Below are 11519 nucleotides of genomic sequence, written 5' to 3' on the forward strand. Positions count from 1 at the left end.
ACAATTGAAAGAAACCGTTAATCTGCTTTTGTGTGTATAACATATAGTTGTCCTGAGAGACCTGCAGCCGAGAGAGGAGAACCACGACATCGACACTGTGGTGACTATGAAAAGGTATCCGTTCTTTTCAGGATCAGTGCATGGGCCGTTTTTAATATGACTGTATTTTATATCATTGTCTGTGTACGTTGCAGGGACGGCTCTGTTCATGTTTCCTGTGTGGAACAGAGTACTGGAAGGCCGGAGGCCATCACCATAGCAGCTGCATCATGAAGCCACTGATCCGCAGTCCAAACCCCACACTGTCAGTGCAATGTTTTCTTTTTGTTCCTTTTTTTTTTTTTTCTCAAACCCGAACTATTGCCCAGATTCATTACCTTCTAGAATTCTATACAATAAAGGAATATTGCAGACTTTCAGCTGATGTTGCATACTATTTATTTGCATCTGATGAAGTACCAGTGACCAGTAACTCTTTCAGTGTATAAAGGTGTGTTGTTTTGAGGTGAGTACTGTATGAAGACGAGCTTCACTTTACTAGCTAAACTTGAGACCTCAAGCCATCAGCAGAGCCTCATGTGTGATTTGTTTGATCCGTCATAATAGAGGGAGGATGACTTTAGGTGTAAAGTGCAGTGTCTTAGTATCCCCTCTGTAGAAATGAAAAAACATGGCATCCATGCTCCTTGAAATGATTTTTATGGTATTATATTTAAACGTGTGTTATACAGGAGTCTATCATAACATGCATTACACTCATTCCATTCTGTCCACGCTCAACTCATGTTTGTCCACGCTCGATATAATCTGAGGTGGGAAGAGTCTTTGGGTTTCAGTAGCACTTCAGTCATGATAGGAGTGAACATATCTATCAGTTAACGTCCCATACCCTTCAGATAGAAAACACAAAAACTACAGCTTTATCCGTGCAGTTTCTAATCGTAGCATTTCCATTCCAACATGTTGGTATTTTCCGGAAGTTAAACACAGCCTCCATAGTTTCCTGGCCTTTAGCATCCATGTTCTGGCATAATGCGACACTTTAGGATCTTCAGGTAGTTCTGGATCTTGTTGGAGTCTCTGCGAAAGCAGTAGAGGAGTTCATAGTCTTTCATCAGGCGCCACTCAGCACTTCCAGATGGCAAGGAAGCCTCATGAGAAGCCAGGCCGCTAACTGAGTTACTTATTATCCCCAACATCTGCATCTGGAGCAGAGAGGACACACTTCAGCTTTGCACAATCAGAACACACCCATTTACAAGCATGAAGCCATAACAGTGTTTCTGAGTACACAGAAATCCTGAAGATAAATAGGTACATACACTCAGGTGTTCCTCCTATGTGGCCCACCGCCATTGATTTAATTTGGTGAAAGAAGCTCAAATCAGTATAATGAGTCAAGGCTATTGTTTTGTAGAGGAAACATTTTTGGAAGCATCTGTTTGTCTTGTTTTTACCTTTTTGTTTGTCATTCATTCATTGGTCATTGTAGTGTACAACTCCAAAATAGAATCCACACAAATATACACTATAACTTAATTGACCCTTACACATTCCTTTAAAAGACCCCACAAAAAGCAGGGAGAAGGCGGGAAGTACGTCCCTGGAAGCTCCATTACACAGCTGCTTCAAGCATCTACTACACATACTAACAAGTTCAGATAACCATAGAATTATGTTGCAAATTTGGGTCACAAATGGGTCTTTGTGGGTCCTGCAGGGCTCATGTAAACTTTCCCCCAAACTTTTGCATTATATAAGAAATACGGTACCTTCTCAGCCACTTTCTGTACACCTTTGCGCAGCTCATGCACCATGTCACTCATCTCAAGAGCTTTATTGGAGCTGAAGTTGTTGAAGTCATGATGGTGAGCTATGCTCTGGTGGAAATGCCACAGAGGATCCCTCCATGCCACCAGGAGCTTCAGAATCACCTCCGTCAGCTCCTCTCTCTGTAACAACAGGACAGGTGGACCATTAAACATTTAAAAGTCAGTTCAAACTGCACAACATGCATTATGAAATGTTCCAAGCATCCATGCAGAGGTGTGTAGTACAAGGGAAGGTATATGCTGAAAAAAGATTAGAGAACACTACATTTCTATTGTAAAGATGATGTGGACAGGGCATGCCAATGAGAGGAAATCGCTTTCATAGAAGGTTTATTCACCGCCATTCTCTGAGCGTTCTCCTTGCCATTTGGGGTGAGGATGTCGGAGGTGTGACAGTTGCGACTGACCCGGCCAATTTGATTCTTACTGGGCAGGAAGTACTGCTCCTGGCAGGACAAACGTGAACAAGAGAATGAAATGTCAGAGGTCTGGTATCATCTAAATGTCAACTGTGGCTGGAGTACAAGAAGTAATCAATGAAATAGTAGAGTGGACCGCTGTTGCAAATAATCCCAAATGGCTAAGGATATACAGTACATCTTTGTGTGTGAGTGTGCGCATACACTCAGTTGCCAGTTTATTAGGTATACCTAGCTTAAACAAATACAGTTTAAAACGACAGGATACAGTATGTTCTGCTGTTTAACTGTATTGTTTCTGTTATTTTGTCCACTGTAGGACAGGACAGCATATTACAAGACAAACTGAACATAACCTACATGATGTTAGGACTGACTGCATGGCTGTTGCGTTTGATTGAATTAGTTTTAGCTTGATGTACCTAATAAACGGACAAACGCACACACACTCATCAGTGTATACACATAGCTTTAAATGTTTAAGGAACATTTACACATTTTTTGTAGTTTAGGCTAGAATGTCAATATAGTCCAAATAACACATTTAGCAATATGTGTAACCAAACATAAATATCACCATTACAAAATCAAACGTAATTTTGAAACACCATGAGAAAAGGATGGTCAGAAAATAGCTTGAGGAGACCCACAAACTCGGAGTGAAGGTCGTTTGAAACACCGTGCATCCTGGCTGAGTGTTGGATGACCCGGTCAAACAGGTTGGCCAGGGAGAGGATGTGGCACCCGGTTTGGGCATTGGCACAGATGGGTGCTGCACCCACGCTGGTCGGTCTGCTGCAGAACAGACAGACCGACAGCACCCACACCACAGACACTAGGAGAGACCAAAGACCAAGGGAAGAACAGAGAACCCAGATGAAACTAAACTGCACTGACAAAAATGATTCAAAACCTACAGCAAGTCTCAGCCAGAATCTGGCAGAACTGAGATGAGGTCACGCCTTCCTCTTTTGAAAAGTGTGTGTTGTTAAAATGTTTAAGTCAGGAATGAAGAACTGAACAAAATAAAGAGGCAAAATCATATAATAGGAAGAGAGCAGGCATGGCACGCAGAAAGAGGTCTGACTATAAGTTCTGAAGTAGCTACCTGATCTGATGTTTCCAGGCATCCTGCAGGGCACGGAGAAGCTCCTGTCTCAGAGCAGAGGGTGCAGAAGCTTTTCTAATCTTCATGTGAGGGTCCCTCACTGACCATTTCCCTCTTACACTTTAATATGAAAGAGAAAGAGAGGGAGGGAGGGGGGAGAGAGAGAGGATGGGCGGCGAAGGGTAGAACATTTACAATGATCAGTAGATCCTGTGACGCAGACGTACGCACAACATCAAAAAAATTACTGTACAATTTCTTTGACCTGTTTTTATGAATGAACAAGATTATTTTCTCAGAATTCTTAGAAAAGGGTTCATGGTCCTTCACTTGACATTTACATATGAGGTTATCAGAAAATTTATATTCACACTTTATACAAGCAAAACTTTATTCAAGGCCAATGCACACTTCTGTAAACATGTCAGTGTGTGCAGACAGAATTAGATAATAATTGTAATTATTATTGGCAAAATTTCTTAAGAAGTCCTTTGAGGGCTAAAAGTCCTTTAATGCCCATGTCCTGTCTTTGTCATGTAGTGTGTGTGTATGAGAGAGAGTGAGACTAATGAGGTCACCCAAGGCGATCTGCACGAGCGATGACATCAACCTAGGACGTCATTCCAACAAGGCATCATGGTTCTGTTTGTCATACACATCTCAGTAGTTGACACTTTTGGTTCACTCAGCAGACATCCGCGGTACCTATTTTTAATGTCTGCAAGCCCTCCAGCCTGAGCAAAAGATACAGTGTTCTAGTAGAAAAGGTCGTCCAGAGTGTTCCAGGCGGAGAAGAGTAAGCTGATGAGTGAGCTTTCTATGAGCTCAGAATGACACCATAGGGCAGCGGTAAATATATGTCATGTTGTTCAGAAAGCCAGTTGAATGACGTCAAGTGATTGTCGCCTGGATCACTTCCTCTTCGGAGGCAGTGAACTTTCTGTGTGATGGTCAGGCATGGCTGATATTAGTTGGCTTACTTGGCTGACAGAGCCATAGCAGCAAACCAGAAATGTTTAGAATTCCTGAAGACAATGTTTGTGCTTGATTTGTTTTGAAAAGGAAGACACCATCTTAGAAAAGAACCACCAAAGGAGAAGTTTATAAAATAAAAGTCATTAGGCCACTAATAAGTGGAGGTTTTTGTCACAGTCTGTCTCTCTGTCCCGACTCTTCAGCCACTTCCCAGGTTCCCCGGGCCCTTTCATTGCCCCTTACCTTCCCTGACCTGTTTCCACGCTCCCTCTCAGCCCTGCAGTACTTAACCAGCCCTTTTCACCTCACTCCTTGCCAGATCATCCTATATGGCTCAAGCCTTGTTACCTTGAGCCCTGTCACCTGTACCTATGATTATTTGGACTTTGGACCTGCTTCTTGTTAGAATACTTTGGACTGCCTCTCTTGCTTTGACCCTTGTCTCACTCACGGTCCTGTATGTGTCTGGTCCGGGGGCCAGAACTCAAACGCAGACCGGAAAATCAGTTCAAAAATGGACAATTTATTCAAAACAAATGCAAACAGGGATGTGGGCTTGGTGGTAGATGTTCTGGTTGGTCAGAGAATTCCGGTGTTCTGGGCCTCGTGGTGCTGGTGAGTTATCCGAGTCTGGGGTCCAGGCTGGTACTCTGTCGTCAAGACAGGAAAAACGAGTTGACTCTCAGTCACTTGACTTGACTTGCCTGAAATACTTCACCTCTGCTAACATCTAACACCACACATTATAACGCCACCCCTCTAACACCACAATCTGTGATTAATAGTATGACAACAAAACCTACTAACTTCGTGAATTATTATTATTTGTAGGAGTGGTGGAAGGAGCAGTTTAGAGCAGTGTTCACATTCTCCTCAGTAGCACTCGCATGGCTCTGTCCGCCATCAGAGGGGTTCATTTTGAGGTAAGAGTGTTGGGCAAGTTGACCTAGTGTTAGTGCTAGATGAAAATCCAGGTAATAACCAAAGTCAACAAAATACATCCTGTAAGGAAGAATGTATGTGCCAAATCAATCGATTCCATAGTTCTCAAGATGTTTCCATCTGGACAAAATGTTGGACAGAGGACTGCAGATGGATGCAGCAACAGACCAACAGACGTTTCCATGCAGAGTGCATGTTATTGTCTTGAATATGCATAGAAAAAGTATCTTGAAATGTCCCTCTGTGCTCTCAGAAAGAGACTGTATCCAGTCCTCCTGTGTGTTCTTTTCTAAGATTTATGGACATATCAATGTTTGATCTTCTTTCAAATAATATTTCTAGATATAGATAAATGTGATGTAATTCAACCAAAAACAATGAAAATGTAACTTTGTTTTTATTCATATAACAAAAAATGAATAAAGATGCCAAATACAAGTCATGGACTTTATTTATTCATCCATCTTCTGTATTCATTGACAAGTTTTTCCCACTCCTCCATGCAGAATACTTTCAGCTGTTTGATGTTTGAGGGGTTTCTTGCCCTCACATGCTGTTTAAAATCCCCCCACAGCATTTTAATAAGATTAGGATCTGAGCTTTGATTTGGCCATTCCATACTCTTCATTTACTCAAGGATCCTTTGATACAATAAAGAATTCAAAGTGAATGGGGGCGGCATTAGCTCATCCGTGGGAATTTGGCTTGGGAACCGGATGATCGCCGATTTGACTCCAGCATGGACCACTGCTGAAGGTGCCCCTGAGCAAGGAACTGAACGCGTAACTGCTCCCCGCTGCACAATGGCTTCCCACTGCTGCTGATTAGGATGGGTTAAATGTAGAGGACACATTTTGCATGTGTTGGACTGTGTACAACTGTACGTGACAACAAAAGCTGCAACTAAGCAGCCCCACACCATGACACTTCCATCCCCATGCTGCAAAGTGTGTATGAGGTTCTTGTGCTCAAATTTTGTCTTTGAGAGAGCTACCTGTAGGTCACTTAATGACTTTTTAGGATTGTTGGAGACTTCTTGAAACATCTTGCAGTCTGCTCTTGGGCTTCACTTGCTACAACAGTTGACCTGGCCATGTTTGCAGTTGTCATAAATGTTCTCCATGTGTAATTTATTTTAATGGACAGTGGAATAGCTGATGGCATCTACAACCTGCTGAATGCCTCAGAAAGGTCTTCTGGTCTCACTATTGTGATACTACTCATTTGAGCAAATCAAACTAAATGTCTAAGACAGACTCCTCCAGTCCTCTCTGATCATGTTTTGCACTTGATTCTAATTTTAGGCACTTTAAGTAGTAATAAATGTTGGGTTGTCCTAACTTTCTCCTCACAAGAAAATTGCATTTCTATAAATTCAATTTTACTAATGAGTTCTATAACCTGCATTTTTGTTGCATTTAACAATGTTAAAATGAAGATCAAATGTCCATGTTTAAATATGTTAAAAAAGACAAAGGTTTTCATGGGGTGTTATCTTTTTTCACACGACTATATTCAAGGTCCTTAAGGCTCCTCTGCACAAATTTGTGAACACCTTTCTACCATCTACAAACACATTCACACACACAGACTGTACACAGTGCATAGGCCTTGTTCTTTATTGATTCACAGGAAAACACAAAAAGGACAGGTCTGTTTCTCAAAAACTGGATTGTAGATATCTATAATGATGTGTACCTCCAATACCCTAGATTCACACAATTATACACTCTTTAGGCTTTAACTAGACATTTTTGTTGCTATAACAACAATCTATAATAATAATAATCTTATACTCAAAAAAAGATCTGTTTAAAATGAGAACATTTTGCAACAACAAGTGACTCAAAACTGTCACACTGAGCAGATTGGTTTGGGGCAGTGACAGCGATACGCTGCTGCAGGTGTCCATGCGTGTTTCATTCATTCAAAGTTTCAGTGATGGCTAGCGGCTGGTCCATGTGACTCTGCTGCACGTTCACACACACACACAGACACACTCACTCACTTGTAAACTGGAACATAGTGTTCTTGGGCAGATGGTCTTGTGTTGTCACATTCAGGCTGACCTGCAGAGTAACGGGGTGACTGTTGCCCACGGGCCGGCACCCTCACAGGCTTTGGCCTTTCATTAAATTTTTACAGCACAAGAATATCTGCTTTGATGACTAACCAGCAAAGGAAGCAACCATGTTGAACTATTGTTTTTATTCAGTATAGTATATGTGAGATCGGCCTTATCACGGGGTCGGAAAACACACTGTACAAACTACATCTTTTCCAGTATAACCCAGCTTTTACCCTACTGCTACTGGAGGTGTTTTGTAGTAAATCATCAAACTGTCATGATTCAGCTGGCAGGGCAGTGAGATCCAGGAGGTATGGAGAGGAGACTTGGTTGCCGACGGGTCCGGTTTGAGTTCCTGAGCACAGGAGACACAGGTTAATGACAGGTTGGCAAACTGAACTGACTACAGGGCCGTTTTAGGGCACAGATGAGCTAGCCAGTCAACTAGGGCACCACCAACAGACCAACATTACTTGTAAAAGTCCAACACACCAACATCTACTTGTAAAAGTCTGTTAAGCTCATGACAGTGCTCACGTTACATTTGTAAATAAACCAGTAGTGGAAGAAGTACTCAATTTTCATACTTAAGTAAAAGTACAGATACCACATGAAAATAGTTACTCAAGTAAAAGTAAAAGTCATCCAGTGTAAACCTCAAGTAAAAAAGTACCTGGTTTTAAAAATAATTAAAAGTAAAAGTACTACACATAAAAATCTATTGATCTTACAAAATGTAGTCTATCTTTTTAAATTCACTCAAGGCAGCATTATAAAGTATAGTGAATCACAATAAAGAAAACCGAGTCGCAAGAGGACAAGTAGGATAAGTCTGCGTTGTTGCTCTGCTGTTGTTGTAGTATCCCCTTCAGCCTGTCTGACAGACACAGAACGCCGCTAAGATGAAACCAAAACGAATTGAAACACTTCTCAATTCACAATCTCACCCACACATGTTAACTTCAGCACCTCTCATAAAGTGCAGCTCACAGTCCCAAACGGAGCAAAGGTGGCTTCAGTTTTTAGAAGTTTATATTGCAAAACCCTACCAGCTACGTTACCACCCAGTAGAAAAACAGAGCTGCTGCACAGTCACCCCTGACACCACAATGCTCTCACTACAATCCTCCCTCTGTAAGAACCTGAATAGAAGCCTCTTCTAGAAAAACCCAGTACTAGTTTGAATGGACCTCTGTGCACTAACTCAGACCTCATGAAGTCTGATAAGACTGGGGGCCAATCTGCTGGGTCATTGTGTCATGTGCCTGTGTTTGACCTGGGTCTGTGGGACTTGCTAAAGACGTCTGGACTGGGTCTGTGCTGGTACTGGCTGAGGCTGGATGTGGATCAACTGTGCTGGTACTGGCTGACTGGCTGGAGTCTGTTCCTATACTGGCTGCTGACATACTCTAGTGACAAACTTGAGCACAGCCCCTGTAAATTATAGATGTTATCAGCTGCATCGGGCCCATTCAAACGGGCTCCTCCAGGTTTCCTTCAATACATTTTCAAATATAAAAAACTATTTATAAAATGATTTGGCTGAATATGATGCTTATTATTTACTGAGATGTGCGTCTGTTTTGCCCAGTCTGTCCTGCTAATCAACATTTTATATTCAACGTGAATCCACTGCTTTCCATCTTGCATTAGTCCATAACTAAACTTCACTGTCTTGTTTTAAAAAGATGTATGAGGAGTGTCATTACATCCTGTCTGGACTGGACTAGAGAAATTCACTGCAGCTGAACATTAACATAACAGTTAGGCTATCTGCTGACCTCAGACTTTGAGAGAAGAGAACAGGTTTACCTGATGTTCAGTTTCATTGAGTTTTTTCTTTTCTCGTTCCCAAAAGGAGGAGGTTTCGTGCAGAATGTTACGGAATAAAAAGTATGATATTTGGCTTTGAAATGTAGCGAAGTGAAAGTAAAAAGTTGCAACAACTAAAAATACTCAAGTAAAGTACAGATACCTAAAAAAACTACTTAAATACAGTAACGAAGTACTTATACTTTGAGAGTGACCTGATTTCTATCACTACGTAGTACTTGTACTTTGTTACTTTTCCACTGAAATAAACTCTGGGTTGCAATGTACAACTGATTTTTCAGTCACAGTTGGGGGTGCTGAGAGAAGGTGAGCCTTTATAATGACGTCATACCAAATGGTGCAGTTTTTCTGTATTAATTTGAATGGCCAGAATACAGAAGCAGGCCATAAAGAGAAGTGGGGAGTTGTACTATAAGTAATAGTAATATATGTATTTTAAGCAATATGTCCTGCTGTGGACAGGGTCGGCAGCAATGCTTATTTTAGGCATGTATAATGTATGTATAATCTTACTCTTGTGATTAAAAGTTTTATAAAGAATTCTGATAATCCACAAAATGTGCAACTTATAAAGGGAAAACTTCTTGTAGCTTGCAACAAAACAGGAAGTTATATCTCCACCTATATGACATCATGTTTGTCTGACTTGGATTGTGATTGTGTGATTTTTATATATATATAAACACCAACGTAGAGTCATTGATGGTCAAACAGTTTTTCTATATTCCCCAAGAGCTTCTTATATAAACAATATGGTTAAATCTCTCATGTGCGACCGGACCTTTGGGCCTACATGGAACCTTGCTGTTTTCCCCCTTCTATGTGTCCTTTCAGTTTCCCTGTTTGTTTCTCTGTCTGGTGTTGTATAGTCTGTTTGGGTGTTGGGCAAGTCGACCTAATGTTAGTGCAAGATGAAAATATAGGGAACACATGTTCCTGCTCCTGCTGCCAACCTGCTCCACATCCACTAATCAAAATGCTGCAGTATATCAACCCCAGCTCTTTACTTCATTCTCCACCACATCACTTTCTCTAGTTCAAGTACTTCTTTGTGATTTTCCTGCGATCGTCGATCTAACCTGTGTAACCTTAAGTTCACTACTCCCCTGGAATCTCCGTTTCTTGCCTCACTCTGTGGCTAAAACTCACCTTATCTTCCCTGCTATTCCTGGTCTGCAGGGACGTGCACAGACATTTTGAGGGGGCAGGGGCTCAAACAAAATGATAAATATATCAATGCAACTCTGAATTCCTTACCAGTTTATTTTAAATACTCAACAGATTTCTACAAAATAATCAGTTCACGCAGAGACCAACTTCTTTAGTATGCATTTGGTTTATCACAAGAACAGGCAACAGCAAAGGAAACTATGCTATGCTACTACTGTACGCTGTAGTAGAGTAGAAAGGCAGTTCTTTCATTTCTGGTGATTATTTCCAGAGGAACCAGATTTTCTGTCAGGATATAGTGATAGTTTCAGCAAATATGCTAAAGTATTTTTTAATAAATGTTACCTACTGAACCTTAGAGGACCCAGAGGTTGGATATGTGATTAGTACCATGATATAGAGTGAACAACACAGCAAGTAATGTAACTAACGTTAGCTAGGTTGTAGGTTAGCAAACTGTGGCTATAGTTGCTGCTGTGAAGCTAATATGCAGAGGATGAGATGGGATGAGATGGGAAATAGGAGAGGAGGGACACAAAAAACTTTGGGTGGACAGCGATACAAAAAGCAACAGACCTTATAGTAGACAAATCAAACTTTAGCCCAACTTTATTTTGAATTCACATACCATACAGGCATTTATTAACAGTTACCACAGTTACATTCAGATCTACACATATGCATCAAAGAGATTAGTTAATACAATCGGAGTAGCATTTATTGTTCCAGTGTTACATATCAGATGACTTATCTGTTTACACAGGAGAAATGCTCGCAATTTTGTTCGCAGTGCAGTGGATAGAGGATGGAAGACCATTGAGAACAATCATTTGTTCAGTTTTAAGTTCATCATTAGCCAGTTAACAGAACAGTCATTCAGACAGCAGACCAGACATTTCGATGGAAGTACAACAAACTTTAGGCTATACAGAGTTCAAATGATGGGTCTTCCAGTTTAATGGGTAGGTCTACCAGCACATATTGGCAATGGCATCAAATGAAATTGCAAAAATGACAACATTGATGCGGTAGTTAGCTTCAGTAAAACAGAAATCAAGAGCATTATTAAACCGAGATTGAAGGAAAGTCGGCAAAAGCAGTGGGGGGAAGAGAGGAAAGGACGGAGGTTTTACAGAGATCAGTTCAGGAAAAACTGAGACGAAGGAACACAA

General features: G+C 41.1%; 1 protein-coding gene across 1 annotated transcript; it reads right to left on the reverse strand.

Annotated features, from left to right (window-relative positions):
• Positions 1–331: 331 nt before the first annotated feature.
• On the reverse strand, positions 332–3456 carry LOC119884889 (prolactin-like). Its single transcript, XM_038695168.1, has 5 exons — positions 3360–3456; positions 2902–3086; positions 2171–2278; positions 1773–1952; positions 332–1205 (listed from the first exon to the last, which is right to left on the reverse strand). Exons 1-5 carry the CDS (start codon positions 3379–3381, stop codon positions 1011–1013), a joined length of 690 nt encoding a protein of 229 aa, XP_038551096.1. The 5' UTR covers positions 3382–3456; the 3' UTR covers positions 332–1010.
• Between the last annotated feature and the right edge of the window lie 8063 nt (positions 3457–11519).

Source organism: Micropterus salmoides, unplaced genomic scaffold (genome assembly GCF_014851395.1).
Source record: "Micropterus salmoides isolate LMB-PRFRI ecotype aquatic unplaced genomic scaffold, ASM1485139v1 Ms_hic_scaffold_3757, whole genome shotgun sequence".
Classification (NCBI taxonomy): Eukaryota; Metazoa; Chordata; class Actinopteri; order Centrarchiformes; family Centrarchidae; genus Micropterus; species Micropterus salmoides.